The sequence below is a fragment of the Hemibagrus wyckioides genome, linkage group LG17 (genome assembly GCF_019097595.1).
Source record: "Hemibagrus wyckioides isolate EC202008001 linkage group LG17, SWU_Hwy_1.0, whole genome shotgun sequence".
NCBI lineage: Eukaryota > Metazoa > Chordata > Actinopteri > Siluriformes > Bagridae > Hemibagrus > Hemibagrus wyckioides.
The window spans coordinates 22,440,544-22,468,474 of record NC_080726.1 but is presented as its reverse complement, the minus strand read 5'-3'; the positions used below and the strand labels follow the sequence as shown (position 1 = coordinate 22,468,474).

General features: G+C 37.4%; 1 protein-coding gene across 3 annotated transcripts in view; it reads right to left on the bottom strand.

Annotated features, from left to right (window-relative positions):
* The window catches only part of cadm1b (cell adhesion molecule 1b), a 198,243-nt gene extending 171,027 nt beyond the window's left edge, over positions 1-27,216 (bottom strand). For all 3 annotated transcript variants that reach the window (XM_058413796.1, XM_058413799.1, XM_058413798.1), the window contains exon 1: positions 27,014-27,216. In XM_058413796.1, coding sequence (XP_058269779.1) covers positions 27,014-27,089 — 76 coding nt within the window. In that variant the 5' untranslated portion in view covers positions 27,090-27,216. The remainder of the gene's footprint in view (positions 1-27,013) is intronic.
* Between the last annotated feature and the right edge of the window lie 715 nt (positions 27,217-27,931).

The window sequence follows — 27,931 nt, the reverse complement described above, 5'->3', positions numbered from 1 at the left end:
TCACCCATCTAATTAGCGCAGGCAGGCAATTACTGTAAGGAAACTGCTCGGAAAGAGGACGGAAGCGTGTCTTCGAGACATCTCGCTCACCTCCAGGTTGCAAACAGCATTCAGTGTTAGGTAAATGAAACACTCAAGCAGACATAAGTCTCATTAAATCCTATGAAGGGCGCCCTTAATAAAATCCTCAGCCTGACATTTAGAAGATCTGCGCTGATGGCTGACAAATTGGAGGTGCTTAAGTTGGGAGAGAAAATTTAGATCCTGAGGAAGATATTTATCCCAGAAGGTTCCTTGCTCGTAGACAGGAAGAATATGCTTCTCTTAGAAAGATGCAGCCCATCATTTCAGCCCTCCCTTTTCTCACCACCATGACAGCAAGGCCAGGGAACAGGCTATTTTTCCAAACTATGGACCATGAAGGCAAACAATCCTCCTATGACAAGTTAGCACTGGAGCCAGACAGGAAATAAGATGTCTGGGAAATGCACAGCGTGCTTCTTGCGACTTTAAACAATATCATGCCACTTCCATTAGAGTCTCTCAAACGGTATTTAATAGGGATGCTAGACCACAACGTCTTATAATGATAGCACATCAAAGCAAAAAAAAAAATCGCTTTCAACCCGAAAAAAAAAGGTTTACGACAGTAGTTGAGCGGTGCCTTTTTTTGAAAAGGTCAGCTTGGAAATGTAAAGCATGCAAGAGTTTAGCCACTTAAGGATCATTATGTTGTCTGGAAACTGATGCTGTCCACTCTGAAAAACAAAGCAGAGCGTCGCAACAGTAACAAGAAATGCTGGCTGGCATGCGCTTCTTTGCTTGGCTGGAAAATGCAGCACCTTGATGGATTTAAAGTTCAAGTTACTGTGCTAGTTCCTGCTGTATATCCAGGCATATCATTACAGCTGGGCTTTAGTGAGAGAGATAAAAGCTGTAGGTGAACCTGTGAGCCACCTACTATTTACTGTAAATGCAGAATGTACTTTCATAACCGATCCAAAATACTCGTTTTACCTTACTGGCATAAGTGTAGTGTGGTGTAACAACACTAATGTACTGTAACAACACTAATGTACTGTAACAACACTAATGTACTGTAACAGCATAAGTGTACTGTAACAACACTAATGTACTGTAACAACACTAATGTACTGTAACAACACAAGTGTACTGTAACAACACAAGTGTACTGTAACAACACTAATGTACTGTAACAACACAAGTGTACTGTAACAACACTAATGTACTGTAACAACACAAGTGTACTGTAACAACACTAATGTACTGTAACAACACTAATGTACTGTAACAACACAAGTGTACTGTAACAACACAAGTGTACTGTAACAACACTAATGTACTGTAACAACACAAGTATACTGTAACAACACAAGTGTACTGTAACAACACAAGTATACTGTAACAACACTAGTGTACTGTAACAACACTAATGTACTGTAACAACACAAGTATACTGTAACAACACTAGTGTACTGTAACACTAATGTACTGTAACAACACAAGTGTACTGTAACACTAATGTACTGTAACAACACTAATGTACTGTAACAACACAAGTGTACTGTAACAACACTAATGTACTGTAAAAACACTAATGTACTGCAACAACACAAGTGTACTGTAACACTAATGTACTGTAACAACACTAATGTACTGTAACAACACAAGTGTACTGTAACACGAATGTACTGTAACAACACTAATGTACTGTAACAACACAAGTGTACTGTAACACTAATGTACTGTAACAACACAAGTGTACTGTAACACTAATGTACTGTAACAACACAAGTGTACTGTAACAACACAAGTGTACTGTAACACTAATGTACTGTAACAACACTAATGTACTGTAACAACACAAGTATACTGTAACAACACTAGTGTACTGTAACACTAATGTACTGTAACAACACAAGTGTACTGTAACACTAATGTACTGTAACAACACTAATGTACTGTAACAACACAAGTGTACTGTAACACGAATGTACTGTAACAACACTAATGTACTGTAACAACACAAGTGTACTGTAACACTAATGTACTGTAACAACACAAGTGTACTGTAACAACACAAGTGTACTGTAACACTAATGTACTGTAACAACACTAATGTACTGTAACAACACAAGTGTACTGTAACAACACAAGTGTACTGTAACACTAATGTACTGTAACAACACTAATGTACTGTAACAACACAAGTGTACTGTAACAACACAAGTGTACTGTAACAACACTAATGTACTGTAACAACACAAGTGTACTGTAACACTAATGTACTGTAACAACACAAGTGTACTGTAACACTAATGTACTGTAACAACACTAATGTACTGTAACAACACAAGTGTACTGTAACAACACTAATGTACTGTAACAACACTAATGTACTGTAACAACACAAGTGTACTGTAACACTAATGTACTGTAACAACACAAGTGTACTGTAACAACACAAGTGTACTGTAACACTAATGTACTGTAACAACACTAATGTACTGTAACAACACAAGTGTACTGTAACACTAATGTACTGTAACAACACAAGTGTACTGTAACACTAATGTACTGTAACAACACAAGTGTACTGTAACACTAATGTACTGTAACAACACTAATGTACTGTAACAACACAAGTGTACTGTAACACTAATGTACTGTAACAACACTAATGTACTGTAACAACACAAGTGTACTGTAACACGAATGTACTGTAACAACACTAATGTACTGTAACAACACAAGTGTACTGTAACACTAATGTACTGTAACAACACTAATGTACTGTAACAACACAAGTGTACTGTAACAACACTAATGTACTGTAACAACACTAATGTACTGTAACAACACAAGTGTACTGTAACACTAGTGTACTGTAACAACACTAATGTACTGTAACAACACTAATGTACTGTAACAACACAAGTGTACTGTAACAACACTAATGTACTGTAACAACACTAATGTACTGTAACACTAATGTACTGTAACAACACTAATGTACTGTAACAACACAAGTATACTGTAACAACACTAATGTACTGTAACAACACTAATGTACTGTAACAACACAAGTGTACTGTAACAACACTAATGTACTGTAACAACACTAATGTACTGTAACAACACAAGTATACTGTAACAACACTAGTGTACTGTAACAACACTAATGTACTGTAACAACACAAGTATACTGTAACAACACAAGTGTACTGTAACAACACAAGTATACTGTAACAACACTAATGTACTGTAACAACACTAATGTACTGTAACAACACAAGTGTACTGTAACACTAATGTACTGTAACAACACTAATGTACTGTAACAACACAAGTGTACTGTAACACTAGTGTACTGTAACAACACTAATGTACTGTAACAACACTAATGTACTGTAACAACACAAGTGTACTGTAACAACACTAATGTACTGTAACAACACAAGTGTACTGTAACACTAATGTACTGTAACAACACTAATGTACTGTAACAACACAAGTATACTGTAACAACACTAATGTACTGTAACAACACTAATGTACTGTAACAACACAAGTATACTGTAACAACACTAATGTACTGTAACAACACTAATGTACTGTAACAACACTAATGTACTGTAACAACACAAGTATACTGTAACAACACAAGTGTACTGTAACAACACAAGTATACTGTAACAACACTAGTGTACTGTAACAACACTAATGTACTGTAACAACACAAGTGTACTGTAACAACACTAATGTACTGTAACAACACAAGTATACTGTAACAACACTAGTGTACTGTAACACTAATGTACTGTAACAACACAAGTGTACTGTAACACTAATGTACTGTAACAACACTAATTTACTGTAACAACACTAGTGTACTGTAACACTAATGTACTGTAACAACACAAGTGTACTGTAACACTAATGTACTGTAACAACACTAATTTACTGTAACAACACAAGTGTACTGTAACACGAATGTACTGTAACAACACAAGTGTACTGTAACACGAATGTACTGTAACACTAATGTACTGTAACAACACAAGTGTACTGTAACACTAATGTACTGTAACAACACAAGTGTACTGTAACACGAATGTACTGTAACAACACTAATGTACTGTAACAACACAAGTGTACTGTAACAACACTAATGTACTGTAACAACACTAATGTACTGTAACAATACAAGTGTACTGTAACATGAATGTACTGTAACAACACTAATGTACTGTAACAACACTAATATACTGTAACAACACAAGTGTACTGTAACACGAATGTACTGTAACAACACTAGTGTACTGTAACACTAATGTACTGTAACAACACAAGTGTACTGTAACACTAATGTACTGTAACAACACTAATTTACTGTAACAACACAAGTGTACTGTAACACGAATGTACTGTAACAACACAAGTGTACTGTAACACTAATGTACTGTAACAACACAAGTGTACTGTAACACTAATGTACTGTAACAACACAAGTGTACTGTAACAACACAAGTGTACTGTAACACTAATGTACTGTAACAACACTAATGTACTGTAACAACACAAGTGTACTGTAACACTAATGTACTGTAACAACACAAGTGTACTGTAACAACATTAATGTACTGTAACAACACTAATGTACTGTAACAACACAAGTGTACTGTAACACTAATGTACTGTAACAACACTAATGTACTGTAACAACACAAGTATACTGTAACAACACTAATGTACTGTAACAACACAAGTGTACTGTAACACTAATGTACTGTAACAACACTAATGTACTGTAACAACACAAGTGTACTGTAACAACACTAATGTACTGTAACAACACAAGTGTACTGTAACACTAATGTACTGAAACAACACTAATGTACTGTAACAACACAAGTATACTGTAACAACACTAATGTACTGTAACAACACAAGTATACTGTAACAACACTAATGTACTGTAACAACACAAGTGTACTGTAACACTAATGTACTGAAACAACACTAATGTACTGTAACAACACAAGTGTACTGTAACAACACTAATGTACTGTAACAACACTAATGTACTGTAACAACTCTAATGTACTGTAATGACACTAATGTATTGTAACAACACTAGTGTACTCTAACAACACAAGTATACTCTAACAACACAAGTGTACTGTAACAACACTAATGTACTGTAACAACACTAATGTACTGTAACAACACTAATGTACTGTAACAACACTAATATACTGTAACAACACAAGTGTACTGTAACAACACTAATGTACTGTAACAACACTAATGTACTGTAACAACAAAAGTGTACTGTAACACTAATGTACTGTAACAACACAAGTGTACTGTAACAACACAAGTGTACTGTAACAACACTAATGTACTGTAACAACTCTAATGTACTGTAACAACACTAGTGTACTGTAACAACACTAATGTACTGTAACAACTCTAATGTACTGTAACAACTCTAATGTACTGTAATGACACTAATGTACTGTAACAACACTAATGTATTGTAACAACACTAGTGTACTCTAACAACACAAGTATACTCTAACACAAGTGTACTGTAACAACACAAGTGTACTGTAACAACACAAGTGTACTGTAACAACACTAATATACTGTAACAACACTAATGTACTGTAACAACACTAATGTACTGTAACAACTCTAATGTACTGTAACAACTCTAATGTACTGTAACAACACAAGTATACTGTAACAACACTAATGTATTGTAACAACACAAGTGTACTGTAACAACACTAATGTACTGTAACAACACTAATGTACTGTAACAACACAAGTGTACTGTAACAACACTAATGTACTGTAACAACACAAGTGTACTGTAACAACACTAATGTACTGTAACAACACAAGTATACTGTAACAACACTAATGTACTGTAACAACACAAGTATACTGTAACAACACTAATGTACTGTAACAACACAAGTATACTGTAACAACACTAATGTACTGTAACAACACAAATATACTGTAACAACACTAATGTACTGTAACAACACTAATGTACTGTAACAACACAAGTATACTGTAACAACACTAATGTACTGTAACAACACAAGTATACTGTAACAACACTAATGTACTGAAACAACACAAGTATACTGTAACAACACTAATGTACTGTAACAGCACAAGTATACTGTAACAACACTAATGTACTGTAACAACACTAATGTACTATAACAGCACAAGTATACTGTAACAACACTAATGTACTGTAACAACACAAGTGTACTGTAACAACACAAGTGTATTGTAACAACACTAATATACTGTAACAACACTAATGTACTGTAACAACACAAGTGTACTGTAACAACACAAGTGTACTGTAACAACACTAATGTACTGTAACAACACAAGTGTACTGTAACAACACAAGTGTACTGTAACAACACTAATATACTGAAACAACACTAATGTACTGTTATGACACTAATGTACTGTAACAACACTAATGTACTGTAACAACACTAATGTACTGTAACAACACAAGTATACTGTAACAACACTAATGTACTGTAACAACACAAGTATACTGTAACAACACTAATGTACTGTAACAACACTAATGTACTGTAACAACACAAGTATACTGTAACAACACTAATGTACTGTAACAACACAAATATACTGTAACAACACTAATGTACTGTAACAACACAAGTATACTGTAACAACACTAATGTACTGTAACAACACTAATGTACTGTAACAACACAAGTATACTGTAACAACACTAATGTACTGTAACAACACAAGTATACTGTAACAACACTAATGTACTGTAACAACACAAGTATACTGTAACAACACTAATGTACTGTAACAGCACAAGTATACTGTAACAACACTAATGTACTGTAACAACACTAATGTACTATAACAGCACAAGTATACTGTAACAACACTAATGTACTGTAACAACACAAGTGTACTGTAACAACACAAGTGTACTGTAACAACACTAATATACTGTAACAACACTAATGTACTGTAACAACACAAGTGTACTGTAACAACACTAATGTACTGTAACAACACAAGTGTACTGTAACAACACAAGTGTACTGTAACAACACTAATATACTGAAACAACACTAATGTACTGTAACAACACTAATGTACTGTAACAACACTAATGTACTGTAACAACACAAGTGTACTGTAACAACACTAATGTACTGTAACAACACAAGTGTACTGTAACAACACTAATATACTGTAACAACACTAATGTACTGTAATGACACTAATGTACTGTAACAACACTAATGTACTGTAACAACACAAGTGTACTGTAACAACACAAGTGTACTGTAACAACACTAATGTACTGTAACAACACAAGTGTACTGTAACAACACTAATATACTGTAACAACACTAATGTACTGTAAAAACACTAATGTTCTGTAACAACTCTAATGTACTGTAACAACTCTAATGTACTGTAACAACACAAGTATACTGTAACAACACTAATGTACTGTAACAACACTAATGTACTGTAACAACACTAATGTACTCTAACAACACAAGTATACTGTAACAACACTAATGTACTGTAACAACACAAGTATACTGTAACAACACTAATGTACTATAACAACACTAATGTACTGTAACAACACTAATATACTGAAACAACACTAATGTACTGTTATGACACTAATGTACTGTAACAACACTAATGTACTGTAACAACACAAGTGTACTGTAACAACACTAATGTACTGTAACAACACAAGTGTACTGTAACAACACTAATATACTGTAACAACACTAATGTACTGTAATGACACTAATGTACTGTAACAACACTAATGTACTGTAACAACACAAGTGTATTGTAACAACACAAGTGTACTGTAACAACACTAATATACTGTAACAACACTAATGTACTGTAAAAACACTAATGTTCTGTAACAACTCTAATGTACTGTAACAACTCTAATGTACTGTAATGACACTAATGTACTGTAACAACACAAGTATACTGTAACAACACTAATGTACTGTAACAACACTAATGTACTGTAACAACACTAATGTACTCTAACAACACAAGTATACTATAACAACACTAATGTACTGTAACAACACAAGTGTACTGTAACAACACTAATGTACTGTAACAACACAAGTATACTGTAACAACACAAGTGTACTGTAACACTAATGTACTGTAACAACACTAATGTACTATAACAACACTAATGTACTGTAACAACACTAATGTACTGTAACAACACAAGTATACTGTAACAACACTAATGTACTGTAACAACACAAGTATACTGTAACAACACAAGTGTACTGTAACAACACTAATGTACTGTAACAACACTAATGTACTGTAACAACACAAGTGTACTGTAACAACACTAATGTACTGTAACAACACAAGTGTACTGTAACAACACTAATGTACTGTAACAACACAAGTGTACTGTAACAACACTAATGTACTGTAACAACACAAGTATACTGTAACAACACAAGTGTACTGTAACAACACTAATGTACTGTAACAACACAAGTGTACTGTAACAACACTAATGTACTGTAACAACACAAGTATACTGTAACAACACAAGTGTACTGTAACAACACTAATGTACTGTAACAACACTAATGTACTGTAACAACACAAGTATACTGTAACAACACAAGTGTACTGTAACAACACAAGTGTACTGTAACAACACTAATGTACTGTAACAACACAAGTGTACTGTAACAACACTAATGTACTGTAACAACACAAGTATACTGTAACAACACAAGTGTACTGTAACAACACTAATGTACTGTAACAACACAAGTGTACTGTAACAACACAAGTGTACTGTAACAACACTAATGTACTGTAACAACACAAGTGTACTGTAACAACACTAATGTACTGTAACAACACAAGTGTACTGTAACAACACAAGTGTACTGTAACAACACTAATGTACTGTAACAACACAAGTGTACTGTAACAACACTAATGTACTGTAACAACACTAATGTACTGTAACAACACTAATGTACTGTAACAACACAAGTGTACTGTAACAACACTAATGTACTGTAACAACACTAATGTACTGTAACAACACAAATATACTGTAACAACACTAATGTACTGTAACAACACAAGTATACTGTAACAACACTAATGTACTGTAACAACACATGTATACTGTAACAACAATGTACTGTAACAACACTAATTTACTGTAACAACACTAATGTACTGTAACAACACAAGTGTACTGTAACAACACTAATGTATTGTAACAACACTAATGTACTGTAACAACACAAGTATACTGTAACAACACTAATGTACTGTAACAACAGAAGTATACTGTAACAACACAAGTGTACTGTAACAACAGAAGTATACTGTAACAACACTAATGTACTGTAACACAACTGTACCTCAACAACACTAATGTACTGTAACAACACTAATGTACTGTAACAACACAAGTGTACTGTAACAACACTAATGTACTGTAACAACACTAATGTACTGTAACAACACTAATGTACTGTAACAACACAAGTGTACTGTAACAACACTAATGTACTGTAACAACACTAATGTACTGTAACAACACTAATGTACTGTAACAACACAAGTGTACTGTAACAACAGACGTATACTGTAACAACACTAATGTACTGTAAAAACACTAGTGTACTGTAACAACACAAGTGTACTGTAACAACAGACGTATACTGTAACAACACTAATGTACTGTAAAAACACTAGTGTACTGTAACAACACTAATGTACTGTAACAACACAAGTGTACTGTAACAACACTAATGTATTGTAACAACACTAATGTACTGTAACAACACAAGTGTACTGTAACAACACTAATGTATTGTAACAACACTAATGTACTGTAAAAACTCTAGTGTACTGTAAAAACACTAATGTACTGTAACAACACAAGTGTACTGTAACAACACTAATGTATTGTAACAACACTAATGTACTGTAACAACACTAATGCACTCTAACAACACAAGTGTACTGTAACAACACTAATGTACTGTAACAACACAAGTATACTGTAACAACACTAATGTACTGTAACAACACAAGTGTACTGTAACAACACAAGTGTACTGTAACAACACTAATGTATTGTAACAACACTAATGTACTGTAACAACACAAGTGTACTGTAACAACACTAATGTACTGTAACAACACTAATGTACTGTAATGACACTAATGTACTGTAACAACACAAGTATACTGTAACAACACAAGTATACTGTAACAACACTAATGTATTGTAACAACACTAATGTACTGTAACAACACAAGTATACTGTAACAACACTAATGTACTGTAACAACACAAGTGTACTGTAACAACACTAATGTATTGTAACAACACTAATGTACTGTAACAACACAAGTATACTGTAACAACACTAATGTACTGTAACAACACAAGTGTACTGTAACAACACTAATGTATTGTAACAACACAAGTGTACTGTAACAACACAAGTATACTGTAACAACACTAATGTATTGTAACAACACTAATGTACTGTAACAACACAAGTATACTGTAACAACACTAATGTACTGTAACAACACAAGTGTACTGTAACAACACTAATGTATTGTAACAACACTAATGTACTGTAACAACACAAGTATACTGTAACAACACTAATGTACTGTAACAACACAAGTGTACTGTAACAACACTAATGTATTGTAACAACACTTATGTACTGTAACAACACAAGTGTACTGTAACAACACTAATGTACTGTAACAACACAAGTATACTGTAACAACACTAATGTACTGTAACAACACAAGTGTACTGTAACAACACTAATGTACTGTAACAACACTAATGTACTGTAACAACACAAGTGTACTGTAACAACACTAATGTACTGTAACAACACTAATGTACTGTAATGACACTAATGTACTGTAACAACACAAGTATACTGTAACAACACTAATGCACTCTAACAACACAAGTGTACTGTAACAACACTAATGTATTGTAACAACACTAATGTACTGTAACAACACTAATGTACTGTAACAACACTAATGTACTGTAACAACACAAGTATACTGTAACAACACTAATGCACTCTAACAACACAAGTGTACTGTAACAACACTAATGTATTGTAACAACACTAATGTACTGTAACAACACAAGTGTACTGTAACAACACTAATGTATTGTAACAACACTAATGTACTGTAACAACACAAGTATACTGTAACAACACTAATGTACTGTAACAACACAAGTGTACTGTAACAACACTAATGTACTGTAACAACACAAGTATACTGTAACAACACTAATGTACTGTAACAACACAAGTATACCGTAACAACACTAATGTACTCTAACAACACTAATGTACTGTAACAACACAAGTATACTGTAACAACACTAATGTACTGTAACAACACAAGTGTACTGTAACAACACAAGTGTACTGTAACAACACTAATGTACTGTAACAACACAAGTATACTGTAACAACACTAATGTACTGTAACAACACAAGTATACTGTAACAACACTAATGTACTGTAACAACACAAGTATACTGTAACAACACTAATGTACTGTAACAACAATGTACTGTAACAACACTAATTTACTGTAACAACATAAGTATACTGTAAAAACTCTAGTGTACTGTAACAACACTAATGTACTGTAACAACACTAATGTACTGTAACAACACAACTGTACCTCAACAACACTAATGTACTGTAACAACACTAATGTACTGTAACAACACAACTGTACCTCAACAACACTAATGTACTGTAACAACACTAATGTACTGTAACAACACTAATGTACTGTAACAACACAACTGTACCTCAACAACACTAATGTACTGTAACAACACTAATGTACTTTAGTTCACTGTAGCAACACCAGGGTAGGTTAGTGTATTTGAACAACACCAGTTCACTGTAAAAATATTACTGTACTGTAATGTGCTGTAACGTTTGCGTTCAGTGGTGTACAGTAAGAATTCCCCTCAGCAGCTAGCTCTCCCCACGATACCACAGCCTCCAATGAGTGTGAACGAACACATGCTTTCTTTCTGAGACATTTGAAGCCAACCAAGCACATCTATGCCAAAGCCGCTGCTCAATCTGCATAACGCACAAGGAGGAAAAGCGCTGTCGGGCTGTTCTCCCGCATACATGAGCTGACAGATGCACATGACTGGCTATTGTCGCTGTGATTGACAAGGGAGAGATAGCTAGGATTGAAACAGTTGCAGTCTCGGGATGCTCAATCTTGTCCATAAGGTTTGAACAGTGCTTTAGTCTGTGTTGAGGATGTGCACAATTTCAGCATTAAAGCCTTACTGACTGAGATTAGTAAAAACTCAGATGAGGCTACCACGTGATTGAATTTGTCCAAATTCTTTCTAAATCACGATTATACTGTCCTCTAAAAGGCTTCTGACAGCTTGTCTGCAGTGTCAGGTTTCCAACAGGACGTCAGCATCGCAGAACAATACGTCCTGATGTCACCTCTAAATAGGCTGCGCTTGACTGAAAGCCTGATTGTTCCCATAAATTCTGCTTCTAATTACACCAGCAAAACACATGCCCTCTCGGCAAGCCTTTCAGATGAAAGATTCTGTTGAAAGAAACAAGCAGCATGGCTGTCATAGCACTTTGTATATTGTGACTATCTCCTGTGTCACTCTGATGACTTAATATACCGTAATTAAGCCATTGTACGCGTCTGTTAGCGGGGCAACAGCCATCGGAAATGGGAGAGATGTTTTACCTAAGAACGTTGCATGCTTACTAGTGGAAAGGGAGATGATGAATAAAGTAACTCACTGAAAGAACGGCTTAATGGTTGTGAATAAAAATAAGTGTGCGGTACATAGCGACTGTCCTGAACGAGTGAAGTCATTATGAACGATTATGAACTGGCCAGGGGAATACCTTTTACGCAAGCAAGAGAAGAGAAGAAAAAAAGAAAGATGTTTCTCATTACCAGGCAATTAAAACTCATTTATGGCTGTAAACACAGGAGGAAAAGTCCACCATTTAAATTAATATTTTTCTAAAAACAAGCTAGTCCAGAAAGGAGCTTGAAAAATGAAATAAGCAATGGTATCATCAACACTGCCTTCAATTCCTGCAACTAAAAAACAGGTCAATTTGGCTAAACTGTCTGAAACGCGCACATTTTATGTTATCAGGTGGACCTGAGTTCAAATCCCAGGACCACCAAGCTCCTACTTCTGGACCCTTGAGCAAGGACCTTAACCCTCAATTGCTCAGCTGTATAAAAATGAGATAAAATGTAAGTCTCTCTGGATAAAGGGCATCTTCCAAATGCCAGAAATGTAAATGTAAGTATTCTATGTATAAGTATTCTTTGACATTTTATTGCACAAAGACGTCAGGAACTAACCATTAGGCACTACAAACTGCTCTTGAAGATAGTAATCACAATTTGCTTTAATAATAATCAAAGTGAATCAGGTGAAAAAAAACAAACAAAAAAAACAACACATTTAACCTGGAATCAGAATCTCCTCATGCCTTCAGATTCTCTAAATTGGTATGCCAGCCTCCCTCTTCTAAGCAACAGCGTTTTCGCCTTGTCCTGACTCGCTGATAAAATGTGAGAGGCCAAATGAGGTTTCACAAATAGTCTAACTTCCACGACAGCAACCCAATTACCATAGCTAAGATAACCTCTTCCCTGTCAGAGAGGATTAGCTACTGGTCTGGGCAACACCGTTCTTCGGGTCGCTGGAGAGCTGCCACTGTGAAACTGCTTGTTTACAAAGCAGCTTATTTACATTTGCGTATAAACCCCTAAATTGACAGACGTCATCCCTATCCTCTGTGGGTAAACCTGATCAAATAAAGAAATGAAGCGTCCTGCTCTGTCCTTTCATTTTGAACGGCCTGTTTATTCGTCTCACGTGGCTATCTTCCGTATCAACCACAATATACACCGGCTTCAATCGCACGCCATCTAAAGCCTTTGGCGAGAATCCTCGGATCATGCGGTATATTGGGTTTGGTTATTAACTCCGTCAGTGGTATATCAAGAAATATCATAAACAGCACAGCGATGGTTATTATTGTATTTTGTTCCTGCTGAACCAGGGTTGAAACACAACGACATGACTGCTAGCCTTCCTCCTTCGTGGCGTTAATCAGCTGCCAAAAATATATAGACAATGCAGGAAAATATCAATCACATTTTACACATTTTTCAATGACGCTATTATTATGTCTTGTGAGGTCTAAGAGTAACCAGTAATAGGCTTTTTAAAGGAAGCACTCAGGTCCTCACAGCCAGACGGTGTAACAGTTTCTTCCCTCAAGCCATCAGGACTTCCTCAACTGTGTGAACTGATCTGTTTTGTACGGTAGCCAAGCAGTGCAAAACCCAATAACAAATCCAAAAACACAACTACAATTCAGACAAAGCGGAAGAGGTAGGTCTAGTTTGCGAACGGAATTCTTCCCATTGATTGGACGGAACATCTGTCACTCAGGATATACAGGAAGTAGGAAATTGTGTATCTAACTTGATTTCTTGTACATGTGTGGAGTTCTCACAAAAAGTTAAGGATATTTGGCTTTTGGGTGAAATTTATGGAAAATGTAAAAAGTTCACACTACAGTGATATTATATCATGAAAGTAGGGCATTTAAGTAGAAGCATGCAATCGTGATTTCCTCATCTCAGACAATTTATTGAAACAAAAGCCAACAACAGTGGGGGATATACCACAACAAAAAATGTCAATGTCTCAATAATCAATTACAGAATGACAGCGACGTCTCATGCTGTTCACGAGTCGACTTATTGTCTGCTGAGGCATGGCATTCCACTCTTCTTGAAGGGCGGCCCTCAGGTCATTGAGGTTCTGGGGTGCCCACTGGTCCGTCGTCCAGCGTAAATGCTCCCTGCCTGGTGGTGTGGTCAGGTACCCTTGCAGGTCATCTAGCACGCAGACCACGCTGATGTAAACGGTTTGGAATGGTCTGACGTGACACTTGGGTGCCTCTCACCTCCCTTAAATGTGCCTGGAGTTGAATGGCATTCATCATCCAGTTCCGCAGGGCACTGTTCACAATGAAGCGGTCATCAACGTGGGATGTGGCCAAAGGACGTCCACTTCTATGCCTTTCTGTGACTCTTCCAGTCTCTCTGTATCTCTGTCGCAACCTGCTGATGACACTCTGTGACCCTCTAAGCTCAGTGGCCACTTCCCTCTGAGAACATCCTGTTTGAAGCCTCACAATGGCGAGGTACTGTTGATCAATTGTTAGGTGTGGTCTTGGTCTCATGATGTCAAAATGTGAAAAGCATGATGAAGAGGACTGTTTAAATACCAATCCTAATTGAACCAGAAAATGTATTGGTCGATTCACCAGTTCACCAGATCAAACACCAGCTGTGAATTTTGCCGTTAAGCACCTTGTTAGAGAACAGCAAGTTATGCAAAAAGTACTGAAACACTGAACAGTTGGACATGTGCATTCAAAAGTGTAGAGAAGGTCAAATTAAGTTCACCTGTAACGGTTATAGTGCATTTTAGGTGCATCCTGAAATTTCACCCGAAAGCTGAATATCCTTAACTTTTTGTGAGTAGTGTATATATTTATATTTATAACAAAATTTATAACATTTAGCACTACTTAGCTCATTTAGCACTACTAAATGGTGTGATTTTGGATATACTGATAGCGTATCATGGCATAAACATTAGTTTGCGATCTCTAAAAACACACCTGGTATGTATGGAAGACCAAACTATTCCAGATTAAAGGATGTATGGAGTGCTATAAGAGCAGAGCTGTGTTCATACACAGGGAGACGCATACATTCCAGATAAAAAGGTGAACTGGAAGCTCTAAAGGAAGTCCTTCAGTCTTTTCAGTGTAATGAGGAAGCGTACGACGTCATTTCCTGCCGCAGTGATTCATAACCGGCTGATGTGCCGCTTCGATGCTCTTAAAGGAAGACGGCGGTGTGGAGTCACCCTAATGACGGCGCATTTACTCATTAGTTCAATATTAGAGAAGACGTCTTCCTCGTGCCACAGACGAAATAATGATGTTATTGCAGCACAGCCAGTTGTGACTGTGCAAACAGATGCTGCTGTCACATCGCCTCCTCTTGCGTTAGGTAATGAGATTAACTGCTGAGAGTATTCAATGTCCTGACAATCTTAAGTATTTAGCAGCTCTCCTGAAAAAAGCGTCTTCCCCCTGAGCCACCATCTGTACATCCTATTGATTGGTCACTCGCTCTTGCTTAGACAGCTGGAGTCCACTTTCTGTCTCCGCTGATCGATACTTATCCGACCCGAGGTCCAGGCTACGTTCGACTTCCCACCCTGACCTGCATCCAGACGTGTTAACGCTTAACATTTTACAACAAGACCCTGCTACAATATCCGGTGACATTTACTCCCATTATATATTTTATTATCAGTCAACCTTTTGCCCTTTTTTTCTTAAGAGTGCCAGAATTTAACATCAAATCACGTTACTGTGAGTTATCACCCGATAATACGCCAAAAGATGTCTTTATTCTCTCGTCTATAAAACAGGAAATGACATCCATATTAATCTGGAATGATCTGCGCCAGGGTTTCGAGCTCTCCGATATGAACACAGGCTAAAAAGTGGGATTTGCGCCCGCTTTGTGGTGCCATTGTCCAATGTCTGTCACGTAGGAATCCGCAGAGGTTATCTTTAAAGTAAATGATGATATCAAACATGTTTCTGTTCTCTGAGATGTTTATTCATAAACATCTAAAAACTGAAGCTTTCAGCAGAAAGGAATGAGTGTTAATTCTATAATGAACTACACTGACCTATTAGTTCCTCAAGGTTGCTGTTGTTGGAAGGACATTATCAACATTAATATTATTCACCCAAATGAGAATGACACTGGACACTTCTGAGCCTGGTTCCTCTCAAGGTTTCTTCTTCATATCATCTCAGGGAGTTTTTCCTCACCACCATCGCCTCAGGTTTCTCATTAGGGATAAAATAGTACCTAAACTTTATCATTCTTTCTATGTTTCTATACTTCCATAAAGCTGCTTTAAGACAATATCTGTTGTTAAAATCCGTCGCTATACAAATAAATTAAATTGAATTGATGGTGTTACCTTCAACTACTAACATTCTGTGTAAGGTTATCCAACAGAGGGAAAAACATCTCACACTGAAAGCCAACAGAATCCTGACTCACTTTATATCAGACTTAAGAAAATAATTCATTTGTTTAAACTGATTGAAAGACTATTGTCCTGGTAAAAAAAAAAAAAGGGTTAACGGATGTTTCCTCAAAGCCCTGCCCTCTTCCCCCAATTCTTTTGCTCGTGACTCACATGCCCTCGAATTTTGTCAGTGTTTTGAGTTCATTAATGTGAAACTGTCAGGAGGACTATTTTCACCCAGTAAGATTAAATAGACCTGCAACAAGGTGTCAAATCCAACATTTCACGAATAATGTTAATGGTGATGGTCATTAAAAAGTAATTAAATTCACAGGGTTGGTGTTTTGTTTTTGTTTTTTTGACCAGCAGAAAGGAAAAAAGCTTGTAGAGCTGAAAATGTACTTTTTAAAAATAACAAATCCAAAAACACAAGGACGATGTGTTTGAAAGACGATTGAAGGACGATTCAGACAAAGCAGAAAAGGTAGGTATAGTTTGCAAATGGAATTCTTTCCTCTGATTGGACGAGACATCTGTCACTCAGGATATACAGGAAGTTCAGCAGTAGCTGCAGCAGTAGAAAGTGGATTGGTGTGTGTATGAACACAGCTCTGCTCTTATAGCGCTCCTTACCTCCTTTAATCTGGAATAGTTTGGTCTTCCAAACATTCCTGGTGTGTTTTTAGAGAAATCTTTACACCATGATACACTATCAGTATATCCAAAATCACGCCATATGAACGTCCTTCCTCAAAGTAGCGCTGAATGAATTCCATTTTCTTACAAATATAAATATATATGTTTGTTATTTTCTTTAAAAGATTTAAAGTTGCACTATTGTGAAGGCAGAACTCCACACATGTACAAGAAATAAAATTAGATACATAATTTCCTACTTCCTGTACACTACTCGTCAAAAGTCTGGACACACCTTCTAATTCCATGGTCTTTCCTGATGTTTATTTCTTTCTACATTGTAAAACAATGCTGAAGGCGGCTGAAATCCACAATAATGTCCTTTGAACAGTTGATATTGAGATATGTCTGCTACTGATGCTCTGTAAAGCCTTCATAACGCCTCTAATCTGAGGTGCTGTTAATTGGTGATTTCTGAGGCTGGTGACTCTAAATGAACTTCTCCTCTGCAGCAGAGGTCAGTTTTGGTCTTGCTTTACTGGGATGGTCTTCATGTGAGCCAGTTTCATCATGGTGCTTGATGGGTTTTGCAAATGCACTCGACAATACTGTTCTTGCAAGAACTATTCCAGAACACCTGACCTTCGTGTCTTAAAATAACAACTGACTGTTTTTTGTTGTCGTTACATATGGATTACTTAAGTCCATGTGTGTTATTTCATAGTTTTGAAATCTCCAGTATTGTTCTAGAATGTAGAAAATAAATCCCTAAACAAAAAACACTGAATTAAAAGGTGTGTCCAAACTTTTGACTGGTAGTGTGTATCCTGAGTGACAGATGACTCATCCAATTAGAGGGAAGAATTCCATTCGCAAACTAGACCTACCTTTTCCGCTTTATCTGAATTCTCCTTGTGGTTTTTGGATTCGTTATTGTGTTTTGCACTTCTCCGCCACCGTAAAAAAGGCAGAAAACTCAGATCTGCCACTTAATAAGTGATTAGGCAATACCTAGATTAAAATATCTTTATTCTCCTTTTTTTATTCATCTGGAACAGACAGCATTGTAGAACCTCGGCTCCTGTTTAAAAAAATATAAGAAAAGCTACCCAAAACGCATGGTATGTTTGGTTAACTTTTTGCACTTGGGTCGATTCGGGGTCGACCCGCTTTCTCTTTCCTCTCTGCAAATGAACCGTGTTTATCTTTGCAGGGAACTCGGAGCAGTCTACCGCCCTCGGCCGGTCTCGGACCACTTGTTCGGAGTGAAACTGCTGTGTTCTCACCTGCGCAAACGAACCACGACATGCAGCAGGGTTCGGTGCAAGCAGAAGGAAAAAGAAAACACAAGCTGCAGATCATTTCTCATCTAAACTTTAGCTGAGAAATTGAACAGCGATGGTTCAGGAAGGGAGTGTGTTAATATGAGCCGCATTAAAGATTCGAAGAAGACTGACGCAACAGTGGGACAAGACCTCGTACTATTCCTGGAGGGCTCATGTGTGACCGAAAGCCAATGGATTTTTTTTTTTTTTTGAAATACTGTATGTGCTCACCCCCTTTTGAGACAGCTGACTTATAACAGCAGTGAAGCAGCACCAGGAGGAAACACAAGAGAAAAGTCTGGAAATTAAAGCGTTTCTGTACGTACAGAGCTCTATGCACCCAGGTCCAAATAACAAATGAGACGCTGTAGAGTTTTATTTCAACTCTAGGCAGTTCGGTGTTCACTGGGTGCTGTTTGATTTGACGTTCGAGTGCTTGTAGTGGAACAGTGCAAGGTCTCCTGCTAGATCTTGCTACGGTTATTAAAGGGATGTCTTGCTACGGTTATTAAAGGGTATGGGAACGTCGAAAAGAAAAAAGCCATCAACACGGATTTTTAGAGCCGTATCCGAGGTTATATACAAAGTTCAGAAGTCACAGCTTTGTCTTACGATCATTTGGATTATTAAAATGACTCTGGAGTGAAGTTGACTCGTCTGAGGTTGCCAGATTTGCAAATAACCATCAAAGACACACGTTTGAACCAGAATGAACGTAAAGGAACAATTTCGATTAATATGAAAAAAATATATATATATATAGAAAATAAAAACTTCTAATATCTTCTGAACATATTGCAGTATGGCTGATTGTAAGTATACCACTTGATACAGCATAGACTCATGTTTTGTAGACATGCCTGCCCAATGAGTGAAGCTTGCCTAGGAATGAAAACATGAATGAAATTATAGATGAGACTTAAATGATTAATTTGTGTCCCAACAATAGTAAATAAGAACTTGATGTGACACTTGTTTAGTTCACTGTTTATTTCGATTCGCTCTCTGCTAAAGTCCAAATTGCTTGTAAATGAAAGCTTTCTTGGTCTTTCTGAATCTGAGTGAGGTCAAGAATATGTGATATGTAATGTGTGTGTTCAATGCATCATTTTTTTTCCCTGCCTTCGTTATACAGCTTTAGTTTTGGATTAATTATGTAGGTTGAACTTTAAGAAACCAAAAGGCTTCTACAGAAACAATTCAAACACTTCATTAAACCATAAGGATCCAAAAGATACAGCTGTTCACTGCAGGTCCACGATTCATTTATCAACCTATTTACTTTGCAAAAATGGTTAATATTGTTCCGAGGTCAGAATCGTATGAAAATGTGACACGTTTTTGGCTGAATACTGAGTAAAATCTGAGGGTTGATGTGCATTAACTCCTCAGCAGCAGCGCAATGCATAACATCATGCAGATACAGGTCAAGAGCTTCAGCTAATGTTCTCATCAAATATCAGGAGACGTTTTGAGAATTGGTTGGAGAAACACACGGCACAGAATGGTGAGCAGCAGGTCGGTGTGTGGAAATGTCCTTTAGATGAGGAGAACAGCAGTCTGATCTGAGCTGACAGGAAGTCTATAATAACTCGAATAAGCGCTCTTTACAGCCGCGCTGAGCAGAAAAGCATCTCCGATTGCGTATGTCAGGAGTTTCTGGAACAGTTCCTGGTCAGACCACTAGGGAATCCTGGCAAGTGGCTTATTTATGTATCACTGTGTTATTCCTGTTTGGGCAGAGCCACGCCCTTTCCTAATGTGTTTTCCCGCTTTCTCACCTGTGCCTTGTTTTCCCTCGATGTGATGCTCTTTATATGTTTTCTTGCTGTATTGGTCAGGGTCAGTGGTTATGTTTATATCTGTCAATGTTGTGTGTGTGCCGTAAGGCTGGACGCCGTGTTATTCAGGTTTTTATGGCATAGGTTGAGGCTATCTCAATACGTTTCCATGTTATAGTTATGGTTTGTTTCTGTTTAATGTAAGTTCTGTTAGTGTTTGTTTTGTTAAATATGGAGGATGAGCTACAACAGGAGATCAGATCCTTTTCTGGCAGTCAAGAACTGAAATCTGATCTTTTCCCAATCTCATCCAGATTCAATGAATTTATACCCACTGTGGTCTCAGCTTCCTGTTCTCCTTGTCATCATCGATGTGAACATTAAGTAAAGCTCTTGACCCATCTTCAGAGCCACGTGATTTCATCCGCCGTGCTGCTGCTCCGTGATTGGCTGATTGGATAATTGCAGGGTTACAGGGTTTCCTATAAACACTGTGTGTAAACTAATAATGAAATAAAAATACAGATTTAAACGTTTTTGTGAAAAAAAACATTAAGCCCATCTCAAGACGTTAAGCTCATCTCGTGGGTTTATACAGAAATCCAGGATTTCTTTATTTTCTCCAAAATGTAGCAAATTTCAGATATCCGTGTATTTATTTTCAAAATAAACGTCTTGTTCAAATGGAGCCGTAGTGCAGCTGTAGAAGAATAAAGTCAACAAGTCCCTCTAGCCAAAACAAACAAACAAAGCAAATAAATAAGTAAACAAATAAGGAAATAAATAAAAAAAAGCAAATAAATAAATAAATCTAATAAATAAATAAATAAAGCAAATAAATAAATCTAAGAAATAAATAAATAAAGCTACTAAATAAATAAATAAAACTCAGAAATAAATAAATAATTAAGCAATAAAGCAAATAAATAAATAAATGCACAAGCCAGGCTTGTAGATTTCGAAAATAAAAACATTACCCCTATTCAAAACATCAGTGCTTTAGCCTTTTTCTACTGAGTTCTTCTAAACAAAACCTCTTCAGATATTGTTCTGGCCATCAGAGAAAAGCAGAGCTCGTGCATTTTCCCACAGGCCTTAAAGTGTTTTCTTTCGAACTGACGCAAAAAAAAAACAATCCATAGAAACAAGAAGAGTACAAAAGCAGGCTTTTTAAAGACGACTACTGAGGTTGTGTCACCAGTTACTAAGTGGGTCACGTCACGCTGAGCTTCACGCGGTTCGCGCGGTCTTTGCAGTGCGTTTCATAGCGATATGAGATATAGAGCTAATCTTGTTAAAGAAAATAAAAATAGTGAAATGAAATGAAGATGAAAGTCAGTCAAAGCGCATTAATAATAAAGCGTCTGATTTCATTCATGCGTTCCTGTTTGAATGCCGTCTACAGGCAACAAGCTGGTAACAAACTTGAAAGCAGACGTGAAGATTTCTAGCAGGTTTCTAACGTTTTCTGAAGTTTTCTAACATCTCTCATAAGCAAACAAGGTTACATCAGTGGCACTGGTGCCACTGCAACACTACATCACTGTTATTTGTTTTCTGTGGTTAGATGAAATAGCCTATTATCCACTGGATGCCCTGAAAAACAACATAATTTGATCCCTGTTTTTTTTTTTCTCTCTCTCTCATCCTTTCTTGGTCGCTGCCAAAATTTAATCAGCGCCTAACTAGAATAGACAATGGACTCTTTCCATGAAAGACGGGGCTGAGAGAAACAATGACATATTTATCGTTAGCAGACACGAACTCTCGTCCTCTCATCATATTCGCCTCTCATTATCCGAGCGCTGTCGTGAATGAAGCATTCTCTGTCCCTTCAGCCTGCATCTCATCTGCTGCCTCTCATCTAATTCGCCGGGTTCTGTCCCGATGACCGCAAAAAAAAAACAAAAAAAAAAAAAAAAAACCCAACATCCGGACACTGAGGTTGATCCTTCGGAAGAATCAATCCTTGAGGTGTCCTCTTGTGCTCGTAGTTTAAAAATGAAGTGGTGAGAAGTGAGGTTACGCTCTGGAACTATAAGAACGTGGATTTTTTTTTTTTTTTAATTGTATTTAAAAAAGGTGTGTGCTTGAGTGAGAAATCACTGTGAACAGTTTAATCAGCAACATTTTAACCTCTATGGAGATTAAAGCATTCCTTTTATACTTTTTTTATCCATTTTGACGGATAGTTTCATGTGAGGTTTGTGTCCAAATGCTCAATTAGATATGAAATCATTTCCATATGACCGAATCTAACACGCTGATGGATTTCCCCACTCCGCCAGGTTATATACAACATTCATTAACAGCACAATATATTAAATATTATAAAAAATTACAAATAATATATAACTTTATGAACAATGACAGGTGAAGTGAATAAGACTGATGATCTCTTCATCATGGCACCTGTTAGTGGGTGGGATATATTAGGCAGCAAGTCAACATTTTGTCCTCAAAGTTGATGTGTTAGAAGCAGGAAAAATGGACAAGCGTAAGGATTTGAGCGAGTTTGACGAAGGGTCAAATTGTGATGGCTAGACCACTTGATCAGAACATCTCCAAAACTGCAGCTCTTGTGGGGTGTTCCCGGTCTGCAATGGTCAGTATCTATTAAAGGTATCCTTTATGTCCTGTAAGTTGCAAGATTTAAAGGATCTGCTGCTAACATCTTGGTGCCAGATACCACAGAACACCTTTAGGGATCTAGTGGAGTCCATGCCTTTATGGGTCAGGGCTGTTCTGGCAGCTAAAGGGGGACTAAAACATTATTATTAGGCAGGTGGTCATAATGTTATGGCTGACCAGTCTATATATATACACATATATATGTATGTATACATTGTGCTCAAATCTGATTGGTCAGAAGATGTATATTATATAGGTTTTTAATAATATTATTTTTTAATAACATGTGCCTTGTTTCTGCCTAACAGCACGACATTTTCATGATGTGTTTACTTTCTTACGTAACTTATGATCGGAAATGTGGATCAGCTGAAGGTCTCAAATCTGCAGTGGCCACAAACATGCAGCTTTTACACATACGCCACGTGTCGTGGAATCACTTCGGAGTTTTTCCAGTGAGTTAACAGTGCAAACCTCTCACCTCGGCCGCATTAGCGTCTGCTTTGACCGCAATTTAGTATACTTAATGTCCATTATTTAGCGATTACGGAGTGTGTTATATGTCAGCGGATAATGAAAACCTAATGAGCTCAAAAGCGTGCCGCTTTAAATAGAAAACTATTTCTTCTAACGATGTTCACGGACACGATTTTGTCCCAAATAAGACACTGGTGTCAGATCTAACCATGTTCACTCCTAGCATAAAACCTGGACTTTCCTCGGTTTCTTGAATGCATTGTGTTAATGGACTGCAATGTGTCAATTTTTTTCCTTCACTTCTTCTGTCCTAATGCTCTTAATGTAACAGAGGGTGATGGAAGACTGCTACAATTCTCATTCTGCTCTGCTCAGACGTATGACCTGGAACTAATAAAAATGACTGTTTGCCTGGTTTACAACTAACGCTAGAGATTACGCATTAATGTTTAATGTGAAGTCGTGTGCTATTTTTGATTACACTGATTTTGGCTGGATGATGAACAAAGAAATTACCTGGTAAGAAAACGGCTGCTATATAAACAAAGTCAGAGAACACAGTATTATTATTCAGCATGTCGGAATCCATGAGCATTTTAGCTCTACTGGATCCCTTCAGAAACAAATAATACAGTAATAACCAACAGAGATGAAACCAACAGAGCTGTACAGTCGAAGCTGTCATTTTATCCGTGTAAGCTCTGGGAACATGAGCCAGCTGGAATTTCGCCAATGGAAACAGCATATGGAATTCTTTTGGTTTTCCATAATTGGGGGAAACATGAGAGGTTTTTTTTTCATTTGTTTAAGGAAAACACAAGGAATTTAAAGCAGGTTCAGGAAAGCTATATTCTTTCAGTGTTAGCTTTCATTTTTCCAGAATTTTTCTTACCTGCTGCAAGTCTACACACCCCTGTTAAAAGCCACCGTACGTTTTCAAAGAGAGCCGGCGACTAGATGCGGGCGTGTCCAGGGAGTTGAGAAAAGTTGAACATCAAGCAAATATGGTGCGACTTCCAACGTGAGGCACGTGAGCATGTGATTTTATACACAAACACTTATTTCATTTCAGCGACAAGGAAACGGATTATTTCAGAATGCCAACCGATAATAAACGTTATTACTACGGCAAACGGTTTTAAGACCACCTACTTGTGACTTCATAGTACAGCGACTGAGAACAAAATAGCTGCGCATGTGAACGTAGCTTAATGCTACAGAAAACCTGTTTTGATTTCAGGGGCCTTTTCAACACTCCCTTAGTCTAACTGAGTAAGAGTGAGCTATTCGAGAGTGCATTTTGGGATAGCACAGTGGCTTAGTGGTTAGCACTGTTGCTTCACAGCAAGAAGGTCCTGGGTTTGAATCCTAGGTTTGAACAGGCTTTCTGTGTGGAGCTTGCGTGTTCTTCCTGTGCCTGTGTGGGTTTCCTCCCACAGTCCAAAAACATGTACATTAGGTTTACTGGTAATTTTAAATTGCCCATAGATGTGAGTGTGTGTGGTTGTCTGTCTATATGTGGCCCTGTCCAGGGTTTACCCCTGCCTTTCGCCCAACGTGTGCTGGGATAGGCTCCAGCAGATCCCTGTGACCCTAATTAGGAATGAAGCGGATATAGAAAATAGATGCATGGATGGATGGATGGAACTGACATTTCGGACATTTCTTGTGTTTGATCTGTATTGGAACCAAGATCCTCAAGATCATTTTAAAAGATGCTGTCTAGCTCTCTCAAGCCAGATATTATATTTTCCAATATTGTTAAAGGTGCTTGAGGTACAGCGAGCTTCCTATCTTCGTAAGTCAAAAGCTTATTGACATTTGCCATATTCACTGATGATGGAAATTTTTACATTTATAGACACTAAGAAGTTCCAGTGTGGGTTAAAGGAAATCCTTGGCACTCTTGAACACTGCACGAGCAACCAGACGAATGAATGAAGCACACTGTACACTTTGTGTGTGTGGATATTTCACACTCTGATATTTTTTGATACAGTCCAGGACGCACAGACAGACAGAGATAAAGCTGGTAGTGCTTTTTAGTGAATCAGGTTTCTTCCTCACACTGCACTCGCAGCTGAAGTCTCACACTAAACCTGTTGATGGATTACATGCCAAAACCGGAGCAATCCCACAAGTCCACTTATACTGATGCTGTGAATCGTGCACTACAATAAAGAAAAGGAGGGGGGGTGGGTTCTGGTGTCTGTCTGTCTGTCTGTCTGTCTGTCGTATCCACAGGGGTCAGAAAACACATTCGTGAAAGCCACGTCTCGTGTTTTAAACACGCGTGAGCCCGTGTGTGCGCGTGCATCTGATCTGCACGCGCTGAAGTAGAGAGAAAATAAAAACAACGCACAGATGCGTAAATCATGATTTTAAAAGAACACACACACACACACACACAGATGCGCGCTCTCGTGACTGTGGATGTGACTGAATCTTTCTGGTATGCATAAATAAATAAATTAATTTTAAAAAAAAATCGGAACAGGGAGTACAAAAGATGGTTATTTTACACAGCACTTTAACGCAAACTAACGTGCACCTTTATAGCGCGCGACTTTACTCTCATTCTCTTCCCACGGAATCAATTCAAAAAGAGTTTTATCCCATTAAAACACCGATAAATATAAGACTGAGCACTAAGGCTACACCGAAGCAAACACTTAACACAAGAGAGAAATACTTAACACGCGCAGAAAACCGCGATTAAACATCCGCGCGCAGCTTCCTTACCTCCGATCGCCTGATTAGCGCTTTGCCATTCAGTGTCGCGCAACAACGCATTGGTGTAAAACTTTCAAGCCTTACCTTCACGCAGAAAAGCTGTTAAAACGAGGCAGGTGAAGAGTGTGAGAGAGAGAGATCCGCTCGCCAAGCTCGCCATGTTGAACACCTGCTCCAGACTGGCGGCGCTAAATCACCTAGAGACGCTCTGGAGGATAATGAGATGCGGAGAAGGAGGAGGATGAGGAAGAGGATGAGGAACGGAGAAAGCGTGCACCGCACCGTACACCAAATAAAGTGGACTTCCGAGCTGTGTCGTATTTATGTGTGCCAATGAGAAGACAAACACTTGCGTAAAAGGGTTTCTTCGTTGCCTTTCCCTTTTGCGGAATCGCGGAATATTTCCTTTTCAGACGCAACAAAATCTACATGAAGCCTGCGTTTTACGTGGCATATATAGAAGTATATAGAAGATGAGTTTACATATTGTAGGCACGGATGAATATTTATAGAATTAAGCAAATGTTTAATGTGGTCATGAATGAATATATTAAGGTTAAGAGGTAAGTATCTCATGGTGATGAAGCAGGGGAGAGCGGGGAAGGCTGTAACGCGACTCGGTCGCCACACTTTGTACAAACTCCAAAAGTGTTCGACTTCGTACAGTGTTTTTCAAGTCGGTTTTTAATGTTAAATGAAGCTAAAGACACTCGACAGTGCTGAACTCGAAATGTGAAAGTAAAGACATTTTTAGTAATAAAGAAGGATACAGGAAGTGGGGCTGATGAGGGTGGTGTATCACACCTAACAACTACATCAACAGCAACAACAACAGTGATAATAAGAAGGAGGAGGAGAAGAAGGAGGAGGAGGAGGAGTAGAAGATGAATTATAATCATCATCCACACTTAACATTTAATATTCTTGTAATAAACAAGAATACAGGAAGTGGTGCTGCTAAGGGTGGTATATGACACCTAACAACAACAACAGTAATAATAC